The sequence below is a fragment of the Caloenas nicobarica genome, chromosome 31 (genome assembly GCF_036013445.1).
Source record: "Caloenas nicobarica isolate bCalNic1 chromosome 31, bCalNic1.hap1, whole genome shotgun sequence".
Classification (NCBI taxonomy): domain Eukaryota; kingdom Metazoa; phylum Chordata; class Aves; order Columbiformes; family Columbidae; genus Caloenas; species Caloenas nicobarica.
The window spans coordinates 2,849,800-2,876,810 of record NC_088275.1 but is presented as its reverse complement, the minus strand read 5'-3'; the positions used below and the strand labels follow the sequence as shown (position 1 = coordinate 2,876,810).

Genomic DNA, 27,011 nt, shown 5'->3' with positions numbered 1-27,011 from the left:
CTCTGGAAGGCAAAAAGCATCATGTCCAATATCACAGACCTTTACTGACAAACAGGGTACAACCTGCAGCTTCATCCACAAAGCCAGCTGGAAAACCTCCCGTGTTTTCTCACAGCAAATTTAAACTTTCCACTAACAAGTCAAAAGCCAAAGATTTTTCAGATGGAAGATCAGGAAAGTTTAAAAAAAAAAAAAAAAGTCTATTGATTGACAACATTTTCGGTGTTGCCATTTGCATACCTCTGCTCCAACACCCTGTTGGTCACCTGGACATGGGACTGGACATGAGGACTCCTGCACCTATTTGTGATTTTCCCACCGCCACTAGAGACTCCTTTTGGGCACATCACTCAGCATCACGGTATTCCAGGTATCCTTATCCCGGGATTTCATCTGACTAACGTTAGGTGACAGCGTACTTGAACATGACCTTTAGAAGAACCAATTAGATAATGGCCACTGCATATGCAAGGAGCTAAGCTGACATTGCATCAAGGGAGATGCTAATTGCCGCTGATTAATCCAACAGCAAGTGCCAGAAAAAATACACATACAGAAGTGGCACTCAGAGCTCAGCTATTAATTCCCATGGCATGCTTCATTTCCAAGAGAGCTTTGCCGCATATAAAAGCTCTCAACCACAGCGCTGTCCTCAGGACTCGGACTTCCTGCTCATCCGATCCAACAGCAGTCGCAGGGTGAGTTGGATTCTCTCAGCTGTCTTGGATTCCTAATTTTTTTCCATAGAAACAGGTTAAACAAAAACAAACAAACAAAAAAAATAAGTCAGTGGTTTTCTTTTTTTTTAATTTTATCCCCAAGGGCTTGGACATCTCTGCCACAGGATGCACTACAGTAAAGGCAACAGCGGCCAGGACTTATGCAGCAACAGCTCAGTCTGTAGTGAGAAGGGCTGGACATGGCACGATTCCCCGAGTAGCTGTCACGAAAGCCCCGTGAGCAGCCCTTGCCACAACCCTGGCAGCCTCAGCCACGACATCGAGGGGTCCTGCCAGAGCGTGCCACAAGGGTGCCAGCCCATGGAGCCGTGTCCACCACAGAGCTGTTGCCCATCACAGCAAAACAAGCCCCGGCGACGGGTGGAGGTGAGCCACGTGCAGCCCGTCTGCCCCCCACCCATGAAAATCCGCCGCCGGCCGCTGCAGCAGTACCGCCCACCCCTGCACAGCGAGCAATCGGGATGCTGCGACAAGCCGTGCAGGCGAGTGGAACAGGAAACCTGCCCACCCGTGATACCGCATCACCAGCCGCTGCAGCATCGCTGCCCCTGTATCCCGTGCTGCCCCCCACCCGTCCAGCACCGCTGCCCCCCACCCGTCCAGCACCGCTGCCCAGCTCTCAGGCCCCTGCCGCTGCATCCCAACCAGCACCAGCAAAAGCAGGTCCCTCTCTTGCCACCCTGCCTGCAGATGAAATGAGGATGGGGCCAGCGAGGTGCTGGGACATCTCTCCAGCACGTGCCCGCACGTTGCTCAGCGCAGGGGATGCTTCACTCCCCACCCAAACTGCCGGAGCTCCCACCGCCACTTTCCGCACGATGCAACACCCCCACGGCTGACTGCTCATTGCTGCTCTTTGCACACCGGATTCAGGGTCCACAGTCCCCTGCTTGACCCCAGCACTGACACTTTACATTCCCAGGGCCTTTCCCTGCCAAGGAATAGGCTTCAATCATCCAAAATTCATCTTCCTCAGGGTAGACGAGATGGATCTCCCCTCTTCCAAGAAGGTGAGCAGCGTGGGAATAGATAAGCTGAACGGAAAGAGTCTGAGCAAGGATGGACAAACAACTTCTTCCATGGGTTCAGCGGACTGTGGTTTCAAGGTTGTTCAAAAACAGAAACAGGACTGTACTGGGAAAAAAGTACAGACTGTGACTGCAGGAGCATCAAGGGCTCCTACAATCTTTTCTCGCTGTGTATTCAAGAATAAAGTTTGAAAAAGTTTAGCTGACACTTGGTTCGTCTTTTTTTTAACCTCAAAAATATCACCAGAGTTACAATCAGTAATTATTAAAAGTCATTAAAATTCTCACAAGGAAATCTGTAAATTTAAAAACAAAATTAGAGTTCACACATGAGGACTGCAGCTCTGGGTGCAGCACTTTCACCAGGCTGAACTCCATCTGCGTGCAGTAAAACCCTCTCCACCGTGGTTACCCACTGCAGGACCAATGGATGGACTTCACTATGGTCCACGAGCAAGAGATCTAGGTACAAACCATTTGTCCTCTAACGTGTGCCATCGCCTTCATTAGCCACTTAGGAACACTGCATTGGGAGGTCATCCATTATATAAATGTTAATCAGGATAATAAGTGCGTGCCCCAGCACATGAGGTATGTCTGTGCATGCCAGGAGTGCTTTTCACTCTGTACAGGAAGATGGAGGACAAGCTCAACCCCCGCAGCTCCCCGTGCTGGTAACGTCCTGTTTCTTTCTCACTTTGCCAGAAAATCCTTTCACTAGGTGCATTAAAATAAACATTGCTGTTTCTTTGTGTTGCCCAAGTCTAGCCCCAGTGCGTCCTCACAGCCACGAGCAACCACCAAGGAAAATCAGAAAGGGGAAAAAAAAAAAAAAAAAGAAATGCATTCTTCATTTCTCAATGTAGAAAACCACAACAATTCGTTTTTCTCTTGTCTGACTTTAACCAAATTAAAACCTACTTATACATGAACTTTCACTTCAGAAATCCACTGTTTTACTAGCTATTTTCTTCCCAACCTCTCCTCACCGACGCTCCCTGGGGGAAGCCGGCCCCAGGCACTGCTGCGGTGCCTGAAGGGCTGACCCAGAGCCCACAGACCACGGGCCGGCTTGGCCCGCGCACTGACGCATGCTGCCGCTTCCAGGTCAGCTTTGGTCCAGCCTTGATTCCCGTTGGACTCAATGATCTTGAGGGTCTTTTCTAATCAAAATAATAGAATCATAGAATCATTTCGTTTGGAAGACACCCTTAAGGTCATTGAGTCCAACCATAACCTAACTCTCACACTAAACCATGTCCCTAAGAAACTCGTCCATACACCTTTTAAACACCTCCACGGATGGTGACTCCACCGCTTCCCTGGGCAGTCTGTTCCAATGCTTCACAACCCTCTCCATGAAGAATGTTTTCCTTATATCCAATCTGAACCTTCCCTGGTGCAACTTGAGGCCACTTCCTCTTGTCCTATCACTTGCTGTGAAAACGATTCTATGATTCTGTGATTCCACCAGTTTAGTTAAACAAGGCCGCTGTGGGAGACTGTGCCAAAAGCCTTGCCGAAGTTGCAGCACCATCCATCGCACTCCCCCATCCACAGAGCCAGCCTCTTCATCACTGTGTGATTTGCTTTTGGTGAGTCTGAGGTGGCTCTTCCCAATCACCTGTTTCTGCTTCAGGCACCTGGAAATGCTTCTCACGGGTAGCAGAATGGGAAGGCCAGGACATTCGCACAGTGCACATCACAGCTCCTGACTCACAGGTCACCCATCAGCCACCACTCTGTGTCTTGGTCCTCTGGAGATGGTGAATAAGTCCTTTATTACCTGCCTCACACAGCCAATGTGTGGCTTAAACGATGTGAGTCCTTTATGTGCACCACTCAGTAACTCCATTATAATTAAGAGATGCATATCAGGAATCATGAGTCAAGCAGAACACGCCAGGTGCCGGGAACAGCATCCAAATGGAGGAGATGTTTTGTCAACGTTCCTGCAGTGTGTTTCATTTACAAGGGGAAGCTTGGAACCATATAAAAGGCCTCTGTCCCTTTGCCTCTCACAATCTGCTCCCTGGTCAGCGTCTGCGTTCCCTCGTGAATTGGGTAAGACACATCCCGGAGCAGCGGGATTCATTTTTGGGTGGGTGTCTGGTTTCGGGAGGTCACGGACCTGGCAAGCTTGTACGGTCCTTCAGACCATGCTCTACACACAAAGTCTAGAGGATTGTGGGTTAAGCCAAGAAAGAAGCTATTGGGGGACTGGGATATGGGATTTACAGCAATGCCACTGTGTGCTGCAGTGCCTTATGTTTATTTCTGTTCTCGGTGGGAAAAAAAACAAGAGTAAGATCGAAAAGAGAGTTTGGACATAGTCTGACCAGTATTGGGCAACTGCAAGAATTTCCTTTAGATCAAGGCTTTCAGGATAAGCAAGGCTGACCTATGCATGGCTCAGTAAGGCAACTTTATGGGAAATTAAATGAAAATGGAAGACACGGAAATGCAAGCCTATCTGGCCATGTGTTTTTCAGGTTTTTCCCTACAACTCAAACATGATATACTCTTCTGGAAGAGAATCATACTTCAACTTGAATTCAACCTGGTATGATCCATCAGGGTCCTGGCTGGACACCCGGCGCACACCCTTCCGCTATGGCTACAACACCTGCTGCTCGGGGTGTGACAACGAAGGTGTCGAAGGCATGAGAGGGCACAACTACCGGCATTATGGCTACCGGCAGCCAGTCTGCTCCGAGAGATGCCACGGCTATGCTGCAGCCAATTCCTGCCATGGAGGCGGGGGCTCGAGCTGTGTCAGGAGACCCACACACAGCTGTGGGTCATCGGGGGGATGCAACAGCTATGGGAGGTCCGTCTGCGCTGAGAGATGCCATGAGCCCTCAGGTTCATGCCAAGGAGGAGGTTCAAGCTGTGTCAGGAGGCCCACGTACACCTATGGGTCATCGGGGGGATGCAACAGCTATGGGAGGTCGGTCTGCTCTGAGAGATGCCACGAGCCTTCAGGTTCATGCCAAGGAGGAGGTCCAAGCTGTGTGAGGAGGCCCACACAGAGCTACGGGTCATCAGGGGGATGCCAAAGCTATGGGAGGTCAGTCTGCTCCGAGACGTGTCATGGATCAGGGTACCAGGGCGGGAAACCTGGCAAACCCAGGCAGCAAGTCCCGCAGTGTTGCCCGGTGCAGGTCTGTCCCGCTCCGGTGCAGGTCTGTCCCGCTCCGGTGCAGGTCTGTCCCGCTCCGGTGCAGGTCTGTCCCCCTCCGGTGCAGACCTGTCCTCCTCCAACACAGCAATGCTGCGTGCCCGTGGCAAAGTGCATCCCAAGACAGCAGCAAAAGCAGGTCTGCAAAGTGCCAGCCCAGAAGACAAAGTAGAAGGTTTAAGGAGTGGGTATGAAGGAGGGAAACTTCTCGCTCTCACATGTTCCACTTGATGTTCGGAATGTCCTGTGTTGATCATGGATTTCCACTCTTCCCTGTCATTTTGCTTGTAACACTCTTGGAAGATGTAATCCACTGTCTCTGTGAAATATTAAGTTCTATTCACCTCCTTATTTCACAGTAGGTGTGGAGGCAATAAAAATTCTTTGTTCATAATCCCCTTGCCATCAGTGTTTTGTACTTCATCTCTTCGAATTCCTTCTGGCCCTTCTTGTGGCCAAAGCTGAAGTTCGCAGCATCCCCATTCACTCTCACATCAAGGTTCCTGGTTGATTCAGCCTTGTGTCTTTTTATTCCTACTCCAGACAACTTCCTTGTTCAGAAGGAACTAACAGTATTCATCACGGACTCTTTATGCAACCAAGAAGCTAAATATTGATATACTACCGTAAGAAATAAAATGCACACACTTCATCAGAGAGGTAAAAATGAGAAAGTCTGCTTGGCACATCATTTCATTCACTGACAGGGCGACGGGTATGGTTTGACTAGCATCACAAGCCTCCAAAAAAAAACCCTGGGAAAAAAATCAGGGAGAGGACGCAGGAATGGGAACGGTGGAGGCAGTACAGAGCATGAGTGGATGCTGAAGCCAGTGGAAGAGAAATGTTTTGGTCCATAGTCCATTAGGCCTTCAGAGATCCCAAGCACAACAGAGATTGTCTCGTGAGCATCCTCCCCACCAGGCCAAGCTCAGGTGGATGTCTCTATCGCCGAGATAAATTATAAACATGTTTGTCACCATCCACGTGATCTGGGGTGTAATTAGTGCTTCATCATGAATAATTCATTCTTCTTCCATTTGTGAAATATCCCCAGACACGTTTTGATTTCCTCATGTATCACTCTGTTCAAGTGATTCAGCTTCATTGGTTCACAGTGAATCTCCTTGACTCTGTATATTATTTTGATTTGAACTATGCTATTATTAATATTACAGTGGCCTCTAGAGTCCTGGCTGAGATCAGGCCTGGTGCATTCTGTGGGTAAAAAGACACTTTTCTCCCCAAAGCAGAGCATTAAATCAACAGAGATTATGTCCTACCCGATGTACACATGAGGACAGGGGCACAGATGGAGGAAAGAGCTCACAATACTTTCCTCCCTACTTTTTTTTCCAAAGTGTAATAAAGGAAACCAAGAGCAGATATCGGGAACTAGTACTGTGGGGATGGGACACTCTACCGTGGCCTTATTTGTTCACTTTCGAGGCCATTTTATTTTCTGGATCCCTTTGCAACCCAGTCTACCAGTCCACTATCCCACCTTCCCACCCATATTGCCGACCTGGGATCACGCCTGCTTTACATTAGGTACGTGAAGCAGGTAAATTCTTTAGGCAAAGGCAGCAAGACCATCCAGAAACCGCCCTGTCCCTGCACATGAACAACAGCAAGCGCGGTGGGCAATTAACATTTTTATGGAGTAACAAGAGGAATGGCGATCCCAAAAGCAGGATATTGATCTGCTTGCGATACCATGAGTCAAAACAACAGCGTAAAAACCGTCCAATTAATGAAGTGCTCAGGGTGGTGAACAATCAAGTCCCTCCAGTGGGAGTTCATCTTGTTTCTGGAGGAAAAATGCTAGGCACCCTATAAAAGATCTCACATCCCATTTCTCCTCATTCCCTCAGCTTCACATCTCCTCTCAAAGTCCTGCTGAACACGGTAAGTCCAGCACAATGAAACTTCTACACTTTTAATGATCGCCAGACTTGTCCTGATCCTAAGGATGACTTCTCTTATGCTTCTTGTCTCTGTAACCGTCTCAAGTCATAGCTGCTCGATCCTTCTGGCTTGGTTGTCTTCTCCTTCCATGTCTGTGCATAAATAATAGAAAGTGACTAGGAAAACTTAAAACTTACTGGTTCAGGCAACTGAGGACACGACACTTCAGGACACTTCAGGCTCTTGACTCTGTTTGGCCTCCACTTCTCACTAATCACTAAGTGCATTAACTTCTATCTTGTATATTTGCTAAACATAGAAGTGAAACGAAAGAAGTGCTCAAAGGAAGAAAGCACAGTCCTCTGTGCAGGCCAAGGATAGCTATGGACAGACAGGCATTGCTAATTTGTCTCTCTTCTTCAATAACCTGTCTTATAATGAGAACTTTTCTTGATGTGTAATCCCATCTAACTAAACATCTATTCCTGCTAGCTGACATCACATTGTCTCTTGCCTTTGCACCCACTTAAAGGTCTTTCCAGCAGGTCTGCAAAGATGTGCTCCCGCCAGGACAAGGACCAGTTCCACCGGCAAGAACGATCCTCATGCCACAGCACTGAAGGGTGCCACGGGAGCAGAGGACCCGGGTGCCACGGCAGCGGTGGATCCGCATGCCACAGCAGCGGTGGATCCGGATGCCATGGGAGCGGTGGATCCGGATGCCACGGGAGCAGCGGTGGATCCGGGTGCCACGGCAGCGGTGGATCCGGGTGCCACAGCAGCGGTGGATCCAGATGCCATGGGAGCAGTGGTGGATCCGGATGCCATGGGAGGAGCGGTGGATCCAGATGCCACGGGAGCAGCGGTGGATCTGGATGCCACGGGAGCAGCGGTGGATCCGGATGCCATGGGAGCAGCGGTGGATCCGGATGCCACGGGAGCAGCGGTGGATCCGGATGCCACGGGAGGAGCGGTGGATCCGGATGCCATGGGAGCAGCAGTGGATCCGGGTGCCACGGCAGCGGTGGATCTGGATGCCACGGCAGCGGTGGATCCGGATGCCACGGGAGCAGCGGTGGATCCAGATGCCATGGGAGCAGTGGTGGATCCGGATGCCACAGGAGCAGCGGTGGATCCAGATGCCACGGGAGCAGCGGTGGATCCGGATGCCACAGGAGCAGCGGTGGATCCAGATGCCACGGGAGCAGCGGTGGATCCGGATGCCATGGGAGCAGCGCTGGATCCGGATGCCACAGGAGCAGCGGTGGATCCGGATGCCATGGGAGCAGCGGTGGATCCGGATGCCACAGGAGCAGCGGTGGATCCGGATGCCATGGGAGCAGCGCTGGATCCGGATGCCATGGGAGCAGCGGTGGATCCGGGTGCCACGGCAGCGGTGGATCTGGATGCCACGGCAGCGGTGGATCCGGATGCCATGGGAGCAGTGGTGGATCCAGATGCCACGGGAGCAGCGGTGGATCTGGATGCCACGAGAGCAGTGGGGCATCCTGCCATGGAAAGCCACAGGATTGCCAGAAGCAAATTTATCAAGTATCCTCAAAGATGAAGTGATCAGGACTTTATCTGCGTGTTATATACATGTGTGTCTTTGATCTTGTGCTGAATTCAGAAAGCTTTGCATGTGACCTAGCAATCTTCAAAGAAAATATCTCCTTTTCCTCCCCTAGAAGTCCTGTACCTCTGATTAGTTATCTGTGGGTGCTAGAAATACATTGCATATGTTCATGCTTGGTGCGGTTTTCTTTGTATAAGTTTTTGACTATACATGAGCAATTACAAACTGGAGTTCTGAGAGTTTTGTGTTCAGGAATTTTCTTTCATCTTGCATTTCATATCATGATACAAGACACCTAATACTTGTTTAATGGCCCTGAAATTACTCTGCCCAGACACAAGCATTACGAGTAGGCACTGCCATGTCCTCCCCTGTGGACTCCAAAGGACAAGAGAGAGAATAAAAAATTTTAAATGGCATTTTAGAAGGCCATCCCAGGCCTCTGCAGGGCAGAGAGTTGTCCTGTCCCCACAGAGCTGGAGACCCAAAATCCCTCACCAAGACCCTGTGGGCAGCATTGCACAAGCCCTTAGGGCCAGCTGTGGGCACAACCGTGGGGCAGAAAAAGTCCTATAGACAAAGGCATCTGCGATGGGGCAGAAATCCCTTTTTTTGTCTTCTGGCCCCAAGGCACCATCTTTGGGGCAGGTATCTTCACACGCTTGCGACAGACCCCCAGCGAGCATTGCAAGATGCTCTCACTACACAATGGACTGATAAATTTCTTTTTAGCCGATAATTAAAATGAATTGTGTGATTTATTGCTCTGGTATTTCCATTCATGAAATGGATGTTGCCCTGATAAGATGAATCTTGAGTGTGTCACGATGATCAGAAATATCTGGCATTGCTGAAAAGGGTGCAGACAGCAGCTGACTCCCTGGACAGGCTGCCTGCCTTCGGTGTAGGAAGGATTTGAAAAGGCTGGTTGTGTGTCTGGCATTCGCCTTACGCTCCCATTGCAAATCCCATTTTCAAGGCATGTTAAGGGCGACAGCTACAAAATCTAGAGGTGCCCAGGACTGCTGGCTGGGTGCTGCTGATCTTTAGCAAGCTCAGAACAATTAAAACGTGAGGAACTGAATATACAGGGCGATGTCGAAAGCCAAAAAATACCTCGAGTCTTTTTTCACTGAGAGTATTTGCCATATTTCTTCTGATGCCAGAACAAAACACAATTAAACAGAAGTGATCAAACTTGGGTATAGTTTTCCCTGGCACTGTTCTAGTTCATAATAGGAATTAAGCAATACAAAAGAAGCACTTAGGTGTGTGCCTGATTCGTTAACCCTGCCCTGTCCAGCCACCTTTCAAAAAATCCTCCATGTTTCGGCCCACACAGAAGAGGTACAGGAAAGGTATAAGGAGTATCTCCAATTATGGCTTGCAATTAGCTCTCACTGCAAACGTGGCACCTGCCCTGGCCCGACGGTTTGTGTGGGCCTGTGCAGCCATCCAAATAACACTCAGATTTGTTGGCCAATTACAAGTTAATTGGGGAGCTGGGAAAAGTGCTCCCAACACAATGTTCTTCCATGTTTGGAGAAAATCCCTGGGGTCTTCCGGCTCTCTGTGGCGTGTCAGCCAGCCCAGGAAACCGTGTGTCACCAAAGGCAGCACCCATGGGAGACCTCCTCCTCCACGTGGCAACGACGAAGCCGCTCTCAATGTGCAAAAAAACCACTGGTGCTTCCGCTCCAGCATTACTCACAGGCCAAAAGTTAACCACATAATTATGTAACTCACTAATCCTGGACCACTACGTAGGGCAGGTCTTCCCTCTTCCAAAAATAAGAATCCCAACTGCTTTGGGTCAATCCCAACTGCTTATGTTCAGTCCCACAGAGTCCAAATTGCTGTTGGTCCTTCTCACAAAAGCAAGAATCTTTTGACACAGAATCAATTTTTGTAGGAACTGCCTTTTTGCTCTCTTCACCATTCCCCCATATTTCAGCTGGTTTTAAGAGAAATGAGCCAAAAATGGTACCAGTAAAGGTGCTGCTAAGGAAGAGCCGTCTACCATGCCAAAGGTGTTATTGGTATTTATTGGCACATTCCTGTGTTTGTGAGCATTTATAGGACTAGAGTACATCAAGACCTTTTAAAACATCCGTGTGATTTAAATACATGATGTTATTTCCCCCCCTGTAAATACAAAGTGCTCTCCAGCTGTGATCAACACCAAAATCAAACTGGCAAAGCTGTGGAAACCAGGGCCACCCACGCTACTCCCCAACCAGAACTGAGCACAGGTAGGGCTGGCAATTAAATATTTCTGCAGCACAGGAAAGACAACTAATAACAAGAAGCGATACCCAGCACAGGTGACATGAGTCACGCAAGCAACTCGAAGAGTGGGGAGAGTGGGGAGAAAAAAAAAAAAAAAAGCCACTGGTGAGGTAAATGAACAGGCAGACCTCGCGATAGGGAGGTGCTTTGTTTCCGGATGGGGTGCGCGGAGACGGTATAAAAGCGCTCCCGTCCTGGAGATCCTCATTCCCTCCTCATCCTTTTGCATCTCAGGTAAGAGAAGCGATGCTGAGGGGCTTTGGGGCTCTGTGCAGCACCTGAAACTCTCTGGGAGGTGGGTGGGTTTGGAGGCGGCTGAATTCCACACCTGGCACTGGGCTGGGGCTTGCTCTGCTCATGAGCAGAGAACGGAGGCAAGGAGGGAACTCAGGAGATGCTGAAACAGAGATTTGGAGTTGGAGGGAGGCTCTGGGGTGTTGCTCTGGTCCCTTCAGGAGGGAGACGTCTCCCCTTTGGAAAGCCAGCCATGCTCAGGCTGCCCAGCTGCTCCGAATGCTTCCAGCGCCTTTGGCCGTGGCTTTGGTGGGACTCTCCCATGGGTGCTATAAGAAGCTGGTGCAAGTTTTAAAGATGATAGTGGGATCTGGTTAAGATGGATAAATGTATGTTCAGATTTGTCTTCTCTGGAAAAGCAGAAGCAGGAAAGGAAAGCCCCTGACAGCTCCTCTCTCCCCACAGGCCACCCCGACACACAACGATGTGCTCCCGACAGGACAAGGACCAGTGCCACAGGCAGGAGCGCTACAGCGGTGGCTGCCACAGCTCTGGAGGTGGCTGCCACAGCTCCGGTGGTGGCGGCTGCCACAGCTCCGGCGGCGGCGGCTGTCACGGCTCCGGTGGCGGCTGCCACAGCTCCGGTGGTGGCGGCTGTCACGGCTCCGGTGGCGGCTGCCACAGCTCCGGCGGTGGCGGCTGTCACGGCTCCGGTGGAAGCTATGGGAAGCCCCAGGTGCCATGCCAGCAGCAGCAGCAGAGGTGCATCCCCCAGGTGCCCTCGCAGAAGTTGAAGTGATGGGGTGTCCCACACGTCCCAGCTCCAGCAGCAAAGGCCACACGTGGACCAGCTCCCTCTGGCCTCCCCGAAGCTTTACAAGTCCTGGGGCTGCCCAGCTGCAAACCCTCTCCTCTGCCCTCCAGGACCATCACTCGTGGGGACGGGAATCACTCGTGCTTCCCTGCTCCCTCCGCCTGATGCATCAGGCTGCGCTTTAGCCCCATGATGTACCTGTGAGACAATAAAGCATTAAGTTCCCGAGACCTCCTTTGTATTGGCATTTCCTTAAACTCCTTGCCCCTGTTTTCTGTGCACACTGTAGTGGTTGCTGGGAAATATAAGCTCCATACAGTTACTAGCAGGTCACATACCTTAATCAGGGGGAATCATCCCTGAGAAAGTGGCCAACCCTTCAGCACATGTGCATAAGGAGACCATTAGATATTGCATTTTAGGGACAAAGATATTGCTGTGTCAAACAGTTGCAATTGAATTCAGTGAAGTCTTTACCTCTTGAGTTTTCTGAAGCTTGTCATGCATAAGCCAATGACAGATGAACTCAGTGAATCTCTGTCTCCGTGAGCTGGACCAAGGGATGAAAAGAGTCAGGGGAAGACTTGGCAGCAAAAGAAGCCAAATCCGTCTCCCTGCATAGCCCAGACCTGGCAGAGATGCTGCTGGAAAGGCAGGGAGGCAACGAGGGAAGGGGTTTTGCAGCTGGGACCAGCCTGGTCCAGATGTCTTACAGCCCTGAGCAAAGGTGAAGTCAGAAGGGCCAGGAGGAGCAACCATACCCCGCTGCCAACCCCACTCATCACAAGAAAACCCTACAAGTTTTATGTTTCAAGATTCCTTTCCTTTGCCTTTTAGGTTTTTTAGTGTTTCAAGATATTTTGATTGTTTTCATGTAACCACAATAAAAAAGGACAAATGCTTCTTTGATTCCATCTTGTTGCGGTTTCTGCTTTTAACTGAAAGCTGAATTAACACATCTGAGAGGCCGGTGACTAAAAGGAAAATGCCAGCCATTATGAAACTCATAAGTCCTTTTTCATTGAGTGAATGAGGTCATCACCTGAAAAACAAATCAGCATTAAACTCTCCCACACAGAACATCACCCTTGACCTGGGCATAACAGGTTTGCTGTTAATATCCTCTGTAAAAGACAACAACAGATTACACAAGACTCATGCACAGAAATGCATTTGTCCTTGAGACTTTAGTCATGGGTTATGATTTTGGGTGGTAGAGGGAATGCACATAGTAAGAAGCCCCGTGGACGTTGCGCTCAGCCTGCGCAGCCCCCATCTGTGCTTGCACGCACTTGCTCCAACAGTCCCATGGGGTTTGCCTGCAGCACACACAGCTCTAAATGCGTGTCTTCCCAGTTCCTCCACTAATTACAATCCCAGCCACCGGTTTCTATATGAAATGTTACGACATCAGCGGCAGCCAGCACGGTAAATGCCAGATGCATTTTGTGCTGGGTGAGCCACAAGTCTGCGAGGTCAGGGGAGAGCTTTGCAATCCTCCCCAGCGCTGAGCCCTCCAATAAGACGGAGAGCCATCGCCACCAGGTGGGAGGTTCATGATGGGTGGTTTGAGCATCCAGAATCTCAGATGTGAGCAGTGTGAGCAGCTCACACCCTGGGAACACCTGCAGCCCCAGGGGAGGTTTCATCCCATTGTCACCATGTCCACCTCTGCTCAAGTGGGGCCACGTGCAGGGCACGGGGGCCCCAGCACCAGCTCAACCCCCCACCAAAGGGCATTTGCCTGAAGCCAGACAGGAGCCACCCAACAGCTTCCAGGAGAAGTAGGAAGGAGCTGATTTTCAGTGCCACTGGCGGTGCGGAGTGTAATGAAATAGCACTAATTGATGTGTGTCTAAGGAAAGACACTGACTTTCAGCTCACAGAGTCTAAGCCCTGGTGCTACCCCCTCCTCTCTCAGAGAGCTGCCAAAGCATGTCCCTCTGGCAACAAGGTGGATCGTCATGTCTGTTTACGTGACTCCCGAATATTATCTTCTAAGCGACAGACCTTTTCTTGCCTTTATCCTGTAAATAAGGAGTTGTGACCTTTACAGGTCAAAGTACTTTGTGGGGTGGTGGCGTAGGGCAGCTTTTCAACCAGGACAGGGCTGTACAGAGGGGCCATCTCCAGAGCTCCAGCTTTGCTCCAGAAGATGAACTGATGAACTAGGCAGCACCAGATGAGTCTTTTAATTTCTCAATCTTCATTTCCTGATCTTTGTCATTAAGATGACAGAAATAGTCAGTATTTGCCAATGAAGAACTCAGGGACCTTGCCCAGATGTATGTGAACATAGCAGGGCTTGCAAGGCTTTCAGAAGGCCCCAAAACTGTCTTCTGGCTACTCAGGTGCCATTTGGGGGGAATTCACTCCCTTTACGTCAAGGGGAACTAGAAAACACCTGCTGAAAACCTGACACCCTTCTCTAGAGGAAGCCCAGGAGGACTTTGTCCTTGCCCCGCCGCTGGCCGTGCCCATGGCCATGGTGGCTCTTTCAGACCGAGCACCTAAGGAACAAGACAGAGCAACTTTCCACTCTTTTCTACCTGGATTATATCAGGGTTTATCTAGTGCTGGCTCAATAGCAGGGTTTAGACTCCAAAAGCAGAGCCTCATGGGATGGGGCTATAATTATGCCTGGATATAATTTAACAAAACAAATCCCAAACAGATGAGCCTTTGGAAACCCAGGCACCCACAAGTGCTCCTATTAAGAGCAGGTGAGGCTGACAATTAGATATTAATGTGGCACAGGAAATAGATAAAAAAGGAATGATACCCATCATAAATGAGTCAGGCCATCCATGTAAACAGAGGGTGGTTTGATAGGGATTGGGTATTAAATTAATAGATCGCTATGACAGAGAGCTGTGTCATTTCCGGGAAAGGGATCTGAGATCTCTATAAAACTGCTCCTCTCCCGGGGACCTTCATTCCCACTTCTTGCTTTCCTCTCAAGCTCAGGTAAGTCTGGCAGCATGGATGGATTTTCATTCTCCAGGGACTCAGTAACAGATGCAGAGCACGGGTTTAATGCAACAGCCACTGCTGGGGTGCGGGGATGCTCGACGGATGCGTGCACGGAGGGAGGAAAGAACCTGTCTCATGGCCCTGCCATGCCATGCTGCTGAACCCAGCTGATCAAATCCTCCACTGGTGGACCTGGGGTGCTGTTCCAGACCTGGAGTCTTCCTGGGGACCTGCCGGGACCCTGTGCAGCAGTGCTGGGGGTGGGACTGCTGATGGGGGGGGCACAGGAGCCACAGGATCGGGGTGCTGGGGCAGTCAGGGTGATAGGACACGCAGCAGCCCCTGACAGCTCCTCTCTCCCCACAGGCCACCCCGACACACGACAATGTGCTCCCGACAGGACAAGGACCAGTGCCACAGGCAGGAGCGCTACACCCCCCAGAGCAGTGGTAGCTGCCATAGCTCCGGTGGAGGCGGCTGCCACAGCTCCGGTGGTGGAGGCGGCTGCCACAGCTCCGGTGGTGGAGGCGGCTGCCACAGCTCTGGCGGCGGTGGCGGCTGCCACAGCTCCGGTGGTGGCGGCTGCCACAGCTCCGGCGGTGGCGGCTGTCACGGCTCCGGTGGAAGCTATGGGAAGCCCCAGGTGCAATGCCAGCAGCAGCAGCAGCAGAAGTGCATCCCCCAGGTGCCCTCGCAGAAGTTGAAGTGATGGGGTGTCCCACACGTCCCAGCTCCGGCAGCAAAGGCCACACATGGACCAGCTCCCTCTGGCCTCCCCGAAGCTTTACAAGCCCCGGGGCTGCCCAGCTGCAAACCCTCTCCTCTGCCCTCCAGGACCATCACTCGTGGGGACGGGAATCACTCGTGCTTCCCTGCTCCCTCCGCCTGATGCATCAGGCTGCGCTTTAGCCCCATGATGTGCCTGTGAGACAATAAAGCATTAAGTTCCTGACATCTCTCTTGTGTTGGCATTTTCTTAAATTTAAACTCCTCATCCCTATTTTCCATGCATGCTACTGGGGCACAGACAGATTAACAAACATGCTCATGCCATTTGTGCAGGGGTTTCTCTGTGAACCCTTGTGATGATCACAGAATCCTGGATCACAGAATCACAGATGTTTGGGGTTGAAGGGACTTTCAAAGCTCATCTAGCCCCTCTCCTGCCATGGGCAGGGACATCTGCACCCGCTCAGGTTGCTCAGAGCCCCGTCCAGCCTGGCCTGGGATGTCTCCAGGGATGGTTCAGCCACCACCTTTCTGGGCAACCTGTGCCAGGCTCTCACCACCCTCAGGGCCAACAATTTCACTATATCCAGCCTGAATCTCCCTCCTTTAGTTTAAAACCATCACCCCTTGTCCTATCACAACAAGCCCTGCTAAAAAGTCTGTCCCCATCTCTCTTATCGGTCCCTTTTAAGTACGGAAAGGCTGCAATAAGGTCTCCCCAGGACCTGCTTTCCTCCACCAGCTGGGACCTACAGTTCTCAGGTGAGGGGAAAGAACATAAAATCTTCCCATCCCACGTGTCCTGCCTATGCCCTACGCCCAGGGCACGATGCCAGTCCTGGCTGCCCCCCATGCCTCCAGGGCTTTGCTTTTCTGCCCCATCCCCTTGGGGCTTCCCCACCACTTTTTTTCCCCAACACTGAGTGATCGCCCACCCAGGGAGGCTGCTGGTGATAACAGGGCGGCTCACAACAATCACACAGTCATCGTATTGTACAGTTTTTATTGTATTACAACCATTTTTGTAAGAAAGAGAAAAATAAGAAAAAAAGAAAGAAAACAAGAAAGCCAATGTGCTGCCCCGGCTGCGTGTGTTAGACTGAAACATCCTCGTAGGTATTGAGGTGCATTTCTGGTCCCCCCAAACCCATGGGAATCTTGCCATGGACTTCAAATGAGCTGGAGATGAACTCCCAACCACAGACCTTTAATTTTCCCTAAAGAATTGCCGCTCTTCATTATTACTGCACAGCCTGAGTCAAGTAATTGCATGGCTCATTCCAACCCTATTGACTAGTGATTTTTCACTTTCTATCCGTTAAAAACAAAGGACCTCATGGGGGAAGGGGTTGATACATCAGCCCTTGCTCTGCCATTGTGTTTACAAGAAGAAAACAACAAATCTGCCACCCACCCCCCAGCCTTCAAGTTGCATTTGCAAAGCACCCCAAAGAGACACCCGTGGAGCATCGGGACAAAATGAGAGACCCAGGGTTATTTTTGCCTCATGGAGGTAATACATGGAGCGGGACATGGTCTTCACATCTCAAGGACAAGCATTGTCTGCACTGGAGGGGCAGAGAGAGCTGGAAAGGGCAGGAGGTGTCATCATACCATGCCCACATGCCACTGGCACCTCTGTCCTTCGCCCCCATGGAAATTCAGGGATCCTAGAGGAGAAGGAAGAAAACCCCAGGGGGAAGGTCACCCACCACCCTAAAGCCCTGCTGGGGCTGGCATCCCTCCCCACCAGCTCCCGTCTCCCCATCGCCCACCCTGGGCAATACCTCTGCTTTGCGCCAAGCTTGTGCCCAGTCAGCACCAGGCAATTTTACTGGAGTTATTAGAGCTGATTAAATACTCCCTGGGTCCCCATGGAGCTGGAGCTCAGCTCCTGGTTCCATCCCATCCTCCCCAATGGATTAGGCTCGCTGGGACAACCACAAAGGGTAAAGCAGACCTGGAGAGCCATGCACTGCCTCGGGGTGACACCGGTCCCGAGGAAGGACCTGTCCCTGCCCAATGAGGCAAGGCAAACACCATTTGTGAGCTTCTCCTGCTTTGCTGTGCTCCCTGAGCCGTCCCTCACCTCCTCGTCTCTGCACCCCAGGAGCAGCAGTGGTCGCCCTTCAGTACACACAGTGCTTGGCAGAGCCCCTCTTCTTCTTGTTCATGGGCTCGGTGTCCGAATCTGGCAGGCTGCTGATGTATCTGTACTTGCTGGTAGGTGACCTCTGAGAGGACAGGAGCCCATCAGACCTTCCCGAAGTGCAAGGGGGTGAAGCAAGAGCTGGGTCCCCATATTGGGAGGGCAATGTAACAAAAAGGACAGTCACAGCGGGTGGCAGAGGCTGCACAGCATTCAACACTAATGCTTTGTTGCATGGTATTACACTCAGATTTGTCCAGGGAGGAAAGCGAGGCACAGCAGGACCAGAGCGCTCCGTGGGACGGGGCACCCCTTCCTCACCCTTGACTTCCCTTCCCTGCAGGAAAATGTGGACAGTGGGACCAGGAGGGGTGCAGAGGAGCTTTGCTGCCTTGCGATACAAACCCGAGGAAATTGCCCACAATGCTCAACCCCAGGAAAATCAAAGATTGGAGAGACTCGACTCCAACTCTGGATGTGGGGTGGGTGTTGCAGGACCCCTCATCACCCCTAAATATTGTCCCGTCACCTTTCCCACCCATCTTTGCACCCTCGAGCCCATAAAGTTACCTTGACAGGAGCAAACTCCTGCTGGATCAGCTTCTTGAACTCACTTCTACTGAACGACTCAGTTTTCTTCCCCTTCCTGGCATTGCCCTGGTAATTCTCCATCATGTCAGTGATGGCTTTAATGAGCTTCGACATGTCTCTAGTTCTGGAGAGGACCAAAACTTGAGGACACAGCAAGGAGGCAGTGGTAGCTCTGCCCACAGCAAACCCCGCATATTCTCTTCCAATAACTCGAAACATTTTCAGTGCATTTTCAGCCTTTCTAAATTTCCTTGCCAGACATAAAAAGAAACCTCCTTTTGCTGGATGCTGAAACCTGGGCTGTCCCACCACCCTGCCAGCTCTCAGGACTTTCACCTTAATTCACTTAGTTTCTCCATTTTCCCACTCCCTGCTTAAATTAAAGGGAAGAAGCTCCCTGTAGCCATCTCAGGCACTTGTCGGGTTGAATGAATCAGCTCTTGCACCTAAAGAAAGTGCCGTGTCTACACACCCGTTGTGCTTGGGGCTGGGCTGAGGGAGTCCAGGCAGCTCATCCTGCTGCCCTGAGCCTTGTTGGGAAGGACTAGGTGCAGAACGGCCCTGAAAACACAAAAGCTCATTTCAAGTACAAAAATAAATGGTGGAGACTCACCCTCATCAACCAGCCGATGGGCGAAGATGGGACAGTTGGGGCAGCTCTGTATCAGCTTCTCGCAGGCTGCTGAGGGATGGGTGGAGGGTAAGGATTTCCTCCGGTCAGTCCTGTTCTCTGGCTGCCTCTCTGCATTGCTGAGCTTCCCAAGGAGCCTCCCTCATTACCCTTTGCCGGGGAGGATGTTTGCCAACACACCTGGGAATGATGTATGTAGGTCAGCAGGTGCTGTTGTTCAGGAACCTGAGTGCAGGGGTTTGCACAGGGGTTTGCACAGGGGACATCTCCTTTGATCAAACAAAAGTAAAAGATAACCAGGGGTTCTCTTCATATATGAAATTTTGCATTTAGCTTCCCCCAAAAAAGGTTTTTTTCCTTTACAACCAAGGCAATTTGTGAGTTCATGGGGCCAAACCCTAGAAAATGTCATAGGCAAAATATCTTCCTGCAGAAAAGGTGGTTTTCACCGTATTTTTGAGCTTGTCTCACATCTCGTTTGACCTGCCACTGATCCCAGACTGCATTTGTTTGTCCAGCTCTGGCAGTGACCACAGAGCTGCAGTTTCTTCTGTGAGAAAGGAAAAAGAGTGAGCAGCCTGCTCCCAAGAATGATGGCAGCATGGGGATGCCCCAGTGATGCCAGCCCCAGGTGGCCGTGGCCAATAGGTTTATGAGCTCCTTCCCGTGGGAAAGGCACCTACAAGTCTTGATGGGACAGGGGCAGCCACCGCCATTCCCAGTGGCATGGACTCAGCTCCAGGCTGCATCCCGGTCCTGATGGAGCAAACCAAGTCGTGCACGGGGCCAGGCTGCCCAGGGCTCCTGGGCACAGAACAAGGCACGGGGGCTGTGGGGATGCTGCAGTGAGGTGGCCAGGGCAGGACGCCTGGCTCTTGGCCAATTCCCTGTGTGGTCTCAGAGAAGTCAATGACCCCAGATTTGCTCACTGAGAAATGGGGTGTAACAAGCCCTCCCTGCTAAGAAGGGTGTGCCAGCTTTCATTAAGGGCTCAGGCACCGGCCCGAGATTGCAAGATATGGCATGAAGCCCAATGAATCATGCTCTACATCAGTCTTCCCAGGCGGCATTTGCAGGGCCAGGTTTGCAGTGGCATGTTTGGGAGAGGAGGAGTTGCTGGAGCCAGCCTGTGCCGCCCACGTACCGCTGCTGACACTGCCCGTACGGCACAAGACACCTCTGCAATTAAGTGGGTTGTAAATGAGATGCACACCATGGTCTGGAGCTAAATTTTACCCTGGCACAGTGAGGTGAGAGGCAGCAAGTCACTGCAGGTCCTCCGCAGCGAGGGCTGCCCAGCACATGGCTGCTTTCGGTGCAAGCCAGATCAGCCCTGCAGCTGCTCCCCTGTTCCCAGCTGCTTACAGCCCCAGGGGGGCCTTGGAAGAGCATCACGCTGACGAGGGGATCGTGCATGTCCAGATGTGGGAAGGACCCCAAGACCAGGGATGCTGGGGCGTAGCCAGGCATCATGGTACAGAAGCCACCACACTGGGCAGGAAGCACTTGTGGAGGAGGATGGGAGGGCAACACATGGCAATGGCACCTACGACGATGTATTTCTCCCTCTACCGCTGCCACCCCAATTTGCACACATCCGTCCAGAGAATGAGGGGAATTAGGAGGAAAATTGCTCTGAATCACTCTGGGCCAGTCCCTTCCGCTGGTTACTCCCTCCAAGCCCGCTGCCACCGTGGTGCCACCCTGTGGCAGCACGTCCCCGTCCACAGCAGCGCCAGGCTGGCTTTGTTGGGCTCTGCCCATGACGGTGGGTCAGCTCCTGGCCATGGGCCTCACCAGCACCCCAGGACCAACCAGTTTTACCCTGCTGTGGCTCATTCCTATCGGCATGTCTAGGCTGATAATGACCACAGCGTGCACGGTGCACCAAAGTCCCGGGTTGCCACAGCGCTGGGCATTGTGCAACCACTCTTATGCCAACCACGGAGCTGCCAGCTCCACGCTGCGGGGTCTGTGGTGGATGAAGGGAGGCTATGGCAGGTGGAGGGGACAAGAGCAGGTGCGGGCAATCCATGATCAGGATGGGGAGGCTGAGGCAGGGCTGGGTCCCAGCTGGGAGGCACAGCTCAACCCCAGCTGAATCCCATCACCTCGTTACACAGCCATTCATAAAACCCAGCTCCACAGGCTTCAGCCCCTTTTCTCCAGCCTGGGAGGTTTAGGAGGGGGTCAGTGGTGTGAGGAGATGGTAGAGCCTTTGTAGGGCTGCTTTGATGGGACAGGACAGGGTGGCGGTCAAGGAAAGACATAGGCAGGGACCCTCTCAGGGTGTGAATGCAAAGCTCAGGGAGAGAAATGTGGAATACAACACCCCCAAGCAGGGAAAAGAGTGGAGGATTTAGCGTTTATCTGCATCCACCATCTACTTGCTGTGTTGAGCTGTGTCCTGGAGGAACTGTGATGCTCCTGCCTTCTGCTTCCCTTAGGAAACAGGTAAGAAAAGCTGCTGTGGCAACATTGGGAAAGAACGGAGCACTTACCAGCAAAACTGTGTGGTGGTTTGAGCAGAGGATATGTGAAAGAGGTGCTCTGGGTGTTTGCAAATTATTGCATGTTCCTCATGATGCCAGCTTAGCCCAAAATTCAGTTTTTCTTTTTGACATATAAATCAGGATAATCCTGCTTATTGCAAACAGCACTGCTGGTGTAGAAATAGGGGATGTGACAAATAGGGGGTCACAGGACAGGGCTTTGGCTGTGATCAATGGGCTGTGTCCCCGGGGTGTAACCCCTGCGGAGCAGGGCAGGACTATGGGCTGGGCCAGGGCCAGTGGCCACCTCAACGGCCTTGGTGGCACATGCCACCAGGTGGCGGCAGGAGCCTGTCACAGACTGCCTCGTCCTCAGCTTGCAGAGGCCGAATCCTGCCTTATAACCTGGGGGTGAAGGCAGGTAGGTCTGGGGGCTGCACCTTTCCTGCTCCTGGGGCGGCGGGGCTGCGGGATCCCGGGTGCCACCGCTGCTCCCACACGAGCAGCACGGCTGTGGCACTGCGCCGTGGGCAGCAGAGCCCATCAGCCTGGCCGAGCATCCCTGCAGCGTGGCTGGGGTGTATCCAGCACCTTCCTTGCATTGCTTGGGTGTCACCTCTGTTGGGAAGCTGTGAGCTCTGTTGGGGCGAAGGGATGCGTATGGAATTGGGGTTCTGCTATCGTGCAAGGACCCAGCAATATCCTCTGCTTGTTCATAGCCCTGCATCAATATCCTCATCCTGCTGTGCAGGCAATTTTACTGCAGTTATTAGAGCTGATTAAATACTCCCTGGGTCCCCATGGAGCTGGAGCCCAGCTCCTGGTTCCATCCCATCCTCCCCAGCGTATCTGGCTCACTGGGATTACCACAAAGGGTAAAGCAGACCTGGGGAGCCATGCGCTGCCTCGGGGTGACACCGGTCCCGAGGAAGGACCTGTCCCTGCCCAGCAAGGCAATGCAAACACCATCTGGGTGTGTGGTAGCCCACTCTGCCACCTCCAGTGTGATGGTCCAACAACCCCTGTTGGTGACTCAATAGGAGTCCCACACACCAGGTTTCAGGGTAGTGTAAAGTTCATCCCGCTGTGTTGGCAAATATCCTGTTGTACCAGTGTTGTGAGCCTAAAGGCTGGATCGTGGGGGAAGGACCCAGGGTGGTTTGTGGATGCCCCCAGCACCCACATTTTTGTGCTTGGCCCCTGCACACAGGGAAATTCCTGTGATGCACGGAGGAGAAGGGCTGATCGCTCCTGGCAGGGTGCTGAGCTCCTGAAAATCTGAGCTGCTGCAAACAGGACTCTAACCACACTTGTCCCAAAATGTGGGCATGTCCTTATGGGCCAGCCCTGGGGACAGCTCAGGTCCTGGTTGTGATGAGCTTCTGCCCTGACAGGGTGGTGGCAATGAACCAGCTCTGCTATCTCCTCTGGGTGCAGGGCTGTCATCTGCTTCAGAGACCCTGAAGTGCTGTAGGATGGGGCACGTGACCCGTGGTGGGGGTCAGATCTGGTTCCACAGAGGGTCTGTCACCCTGCACAGGCTGAGGCAGACCTGAGTGGTCTCTGGGTGCTGCAGCAGATTTTTACCTTCTAAGCAGATGTTTCACACTTGAGATGTCAAAACTGACTCCAAAGGAAGCTGAAGCAACCTGGCCAGGAGTGGTGAAGCAAACTTGTGGCCGTCCTGTGTTAAGCAGGGGCCTTGCTTCAGCGCTGCTGTTTTGGGGAAGCTTATGGCAGGTTCCTTCACAGAGCAGGGTGATTTCAAGGCTTTGACCCACCCTTGTGAAATCACGACTCTTCCTTCTTCCCCCATCTAAAAGGCATTTGCAAATCAGTAGTAAGGCTCTAAGTATGCACAGTGGGAGGCTGCTGCTCTGAAAAGCAGATCTTAATAACTGTGTAAATTCAGGATGCTCTGATTGTGAGGCTGGGGTTTCTCTCAGTTCTTGGCCACATGAAACACAGTGGACAGACCTCACCACTGGCTGTAACACTAAAACTAAATGCCTCTGCCTCCCAGCCCATGCCATGGCCCTGCAGAGCAAACGTGCCTTAAAAAGGGTGCTGCTGCAGAACAGGGTGCTCACTATCCCCATCCTACCTTCCTGCTCTCGCCTACCACTGCAGCTTAGTCCTAGGAGACACGCGGAGTGTTTTCAGGCCAAAATGGGCACTTTTTTGTTGTAGTTGGAACTGCGAAGATCTGTCAAATTACACTGCCTTCCCTGACCAATGGAGCACTTTTGTTGTGTAAGGATCATTGTGAATACCTGCTGAATTAAACCTCCTGCTCCCCCCAGGCATCTAGCTTGCCCCTGGGAACCTGCAGCCTGTCTCCACGTTGCATTGGGCTGGTTTAACGCCATGCAGGGACAGAGCAAGGAGCAGGGCTGTTACCTCAAGAAAAACCCACTCAGACACAAGGATGAGCTTTGACAGCCTTGGGGGAAAACTTTATTTGACAGCAAAATCATTGGACTTGAAGGAAGGAGAGAGGTGGGCAGAGAGGGATGGAGAGGGGAAAGCCAGGGGCTGCAGATGCTGCCTGGGTGGCTCTGACCGGGGACCACAGCCTGCCTCAGTGGTGGTGTTGGTGCTTGAGCTGCTGCTGTTGCTGCTGCTGCTGGTCCTCGACATCGTGGAGGTGTTCGTGGGTGGCAATGGTCACACGGGTGATCAGCAACATCACCTCGCAGAAGCTGATCTGCGCATCCCTGTTGATATCGAGATCCTTCATGATTTCATCAATGGTGGCCTTGCTCTTCACATGCTGCAAAGGAAGGGACAGAGTGAGGGCAAAGTCCTGTCACTCACAGCTCAACCTCCACCCAGCCTCGCTGGGACCTTCACAGGTGACAGGTCCCTGGGAACTGTATGTGACTCCATCGTTGTGCCACCGTCACCTATTGCTTTGGGTAGAGAAAAGATTCACCTGCAGTGATAAAGCGTTTGGAGGACAGGCTAGCATCAATGGGGGACACGGTGCAACGTGGAGACCAATGAAGGCGACAGTGTTGGATTTAAAACACTTTACCTTCTGCTTTAGTAAAGCCAGTTACAAAAAATGGGCTTTTTGGCTGATGTTTCTGATGTCATTGCTCTTAGACGGCAAAGGAGCTCCTGGGCAATATGACCCTGCTTTTTGCAGAGAAGGTCATGATGGTAAATATCTAGCTGCAGGTTCACCCAGACCTGAGGGGGCTTCCTTCATCTGTCTTTATGGAATATGTTTCAAAAAGGGGCAGCTGGACAGGGGGGGACTGGGCAGAAGGTGTTGGGGCAGGAAAGAAGAGTGGGAAGGGGCTGGATCCAATCCCTGGGGTATCTGGGCAATGGGGTCCAGCCCAGCTCCCTCCCCATGTGAGTCACAAGAAACTCCACTCACCTTCAGGTAGTTAGCAAGCTGCTTCTCAATCAGGAGCTTCAGCTCCTTCTTGGTCAGGGTGTCTCTGTCCCCCTCCCGTCTCGAGTACTGGTGGAAGACGTCAATGATTATGTCCATGGACTTCTCCAGCTCAGAGAGAGGTTCCTGGATCTGGGAGGTCTGGAAGAGAAATTATACTGAATAATCCCAGGAACCACAATAGATGGGGAAGTCTGATGTAAACCAGCAAAGCTCTGGCACAGCCACCTGTTTCACACCAGATCAGGGATGCAGCCTGGCTTTGTTCGGTTATTCTCGTTTAGAGGATAAATTTGAGCTCTTTGTGCTGAGTTTGCTCTTATCTACAGGCTGAAGGATTCTGAGGAGGGTTGCAGCCTTTGCCTGCTTCTGCTCTGGGCTGCACAACTACAGATATTACCCAAAAGTTGATGTTTCTTCCCCAAGAATGTGCTTTCTGCAAGTCAGGCTCTGCTGGAGCAAGGCTCCCAAAATAGCTGTTGGCACTGCAAAAACCTCTGTAGAGATGCAGGCACTGAGGATGAGATCCAATGTCCAGGAGCCCCTTTGGTAGTCAGGCTGTGCAGTGGGGACCCTTTTGCAGGAGGAGACCCCTCTCTTCGTGGATTGTGCTCAGATGAGCCTGAGCAGAGATGGTTATTCTCTGCCAGCATCTTGTAGCAGCTCACAGAGGAGAGGAGAAGCTCCCCAAGGGTCCTCTGTATCTCCAACGGCCAACCAGCACCTGGAGAAAAAACACAGAGACCGTAAATGCCCATGTCACTTGCCTTACTCATCTTGGCAAGGTAGCGAGATCCCCTCAGGCTGGAACAGGGCTGGTCCCAAGCACGGCATTCTTATAGCCCGTCCATCCGCCTGCACCACTCCACCTGTTGCGAAATGTCTCTGTTTTGTCCAATTCCAGTCCATCTTTGTGACATGTTTGTGCATTGCTTAAAGTTTCAGGGTAGTTCCTTAAAAGGGATTTCTGTGGCTTTTCCCGCAAGGCTGGTGTGTCACATACTCTGGTTGGGTGGCAGGGAGGTGGCCAGGATATGGCCATGTCCTTGCAGCTGCATCCCCTCCACCTCGCTATTGGGGCTGCGGTTCTCCATTGATTCTCAAGAGTAGCCTATTCCTCTCAGCTTCTTCAGTTTCACCTGCTTTATTCCGCTCTCTAGGGGTATCTTTTTGTGCCACGAGACAGAGGGAACCCACCGCATCGTGTCTACACTTCTCCAATGAGCCAGCACTGCCTGGGCCCATAGCATCCCCCTCCTTGCAGACCTGCTGGATGCGAGCACCGCGTGGCCCTGCGCACCCAAAAGTGTCCCACTGTCCCCCTGCTTTACGCAGCCCAGCACTGAGAGCATGGACAGGGATGCCTGTGTGACACGGGGACAGAGCTGGTGCTCAGGGCAGTGCCACAGTGCTGGGGACCATCCCTTGCCTGCAGCAAGCAGCTCTTAATGAAAGGACAATGGCGTGGGGTGGATTCTCAACCTGTCAGGACTCCGGGAACTTCATTTTGGCTCCTCAGGTCAGCGACAGCCTGTGCCAAGGGTGGTTTCTCCCTATCTGAGGCGTGGCTGAAAAGTGTATTTATACTTTTTTAGGACTCTGTCCTCACTTTGCGGCTTCTTTCTTATTGTTCTTTTTCCATGTCACAGAGACCAAACGCAGGCGCTTTGGCTTGGAGCAGCCAAGGTCAGGAGCAAAACGAGATTTTCCAGTGCTGATTCATTAAAATGCTCTGCCTGCTGATTCAGCTGGCTTGTTGGGGGGTTTTCTTAACCTGCCAAACGTGATGTTAATCTCAGACACAAAGTAGAGGCCAAAATGTGGTCAGGCACAGGACTGGGGTAAGCTGCGGGAGCCATGGTCTGGCACCGGGCAGCACCGTGCAGGGAGCCGCCGGGGGATGCGGTCCTGGTCCACACACACTGGCCACCCAGACCCCATCCCTCGCTGGTGGGGTGCGCTGCATTTCACAACTGGAGTGCCTTGATGCGTGAAACAGCTGAAGAAGGGCCGGGTCATTTCACAACAGGGTCAGGGACCATCCGCTCAGTTGCAGAGTTTTGTAACAATTTCAGGAAACCATACTTTTGGTCATTTTATCATCTCAGAGGTGAGGAAAAGCAAGGAGGGGTTACAGGGTGTGGGGTGGACCATGGATTTCCAAAGAGGAGTGGTGTCTAGACTCCCAGGTGTGCCCGCCAGGCAGCAGGGATGAGATCCCAGGTATGTGGTTTTTAAAAGCCAGTGCCAGTCCCTAAGGTGAGCAGGAA

At 52.0% G+C, this 27,011-nt stretch overlaps 5 protein-coding genes across 5 annotated transcripts; 4 read left to right on the top strand and 1 right to left on the bottom strand.

Annotated features, from left to right (window-relative positions):
* The first annotated feature begins 845 nt into the window (after nt 1-845).
* Nucleotides 846-1,439, top strand: LOC135999943 (tastin-like). The gene has a single exon (XM_065653518.1). It carries the CDS (start codon nt 846-848, stop codon nt 1,437-1,439), a length of 594 nt encoding a protein of 197 aa, XP_065509590.1.
* Nucleotides 1,440-3,808: 2,369 nt separating this feature from the next.
* On the top strand, nt 3,809-5,264 carry LOC136000132 (keratin-associated protein 5-2-like). Its single transcript, XM_065653840.1, has 2 exons — nt 3,809-3,832; nt 4,261-5,264. The coding sequence occupies exon 2, from the start codon at nt 4,282-4,284 to the stop codon at nt 5,119-5,121; it is 840 nt and encodes a 279-aa protein (XP_065509912.1). The 5' UTR covers nt 3,809-3,832; nt 4,261-4,281; the 3' UTR covers nt 5,122-5,264.
* Nucleotides 5,265-10,821: 5,557 nt separating this feature from the next.
* On the top strand, nt 10,822-11,991 carry LOC136000130 (loricrin-like). The gene is made up of 2 exons (XM_065653837.1): nt 10,822-10,956; nt 11,422-11,991. Exon 2 carries the CDS (start codon nt 11,441-11,443, stop codon nt 11,753-11,755), a length of 315 nt encoding a protein of 104 aa, XP_065509909.1. The 5' UTR covers nt 10,822-10,956; nt 11,422-11,440; the 3' UTR covers nt 11,756-11,991.
* Nucleotides 11,992-14,647: 2,656 nt separating this feature from the next.
* LOC136000106 (loricrin-like) lies at nt 14,648-15,690 on the top strand. Its single transcript, XM_065653797.1, has 2 exons — nt 14,648-14,737; nt 15,110-15,690. Exon 2 carries the CDS (start codon nt 15,129-15,131, stop codon nt 15,450-15,452), a length of 324 nt encoding a protein of 107 aa, XP_065509869.1. The 5' UTR covers nt 14,648-14,737; nt 15,110-15,128; the 3' UTR covers nt 15,453-15,690.
* An 8,093-nt stretch (nt 15,691-23,783) lies between these two features.
* On the bottom strand, nt 23,784-25,546 carry LOC136000105 (protein MRP-126-like). The gene is made up of 3 exons (XM_065653795.1): nt 25,509-25,546; nt 24,724-24,882; nt 23,784-24,108 (listed from the first exon to the last, which is right to left on the bottom strand). The coding sequence occupies exons 1-3, from the start codon at nt 25,515-25,517 to the stop codon at nt 23,917-23,919; spliced, it is 360 nt and encodes a 119-aa protein (XP_065509867.1). The 5' UTR covers nt 25,518-25,546; the 3' UTR covers nt 23,784-23,916.
* Between the last annotated feature and the right edge of the window lie 1,465 nt (nt 25,547-27,011).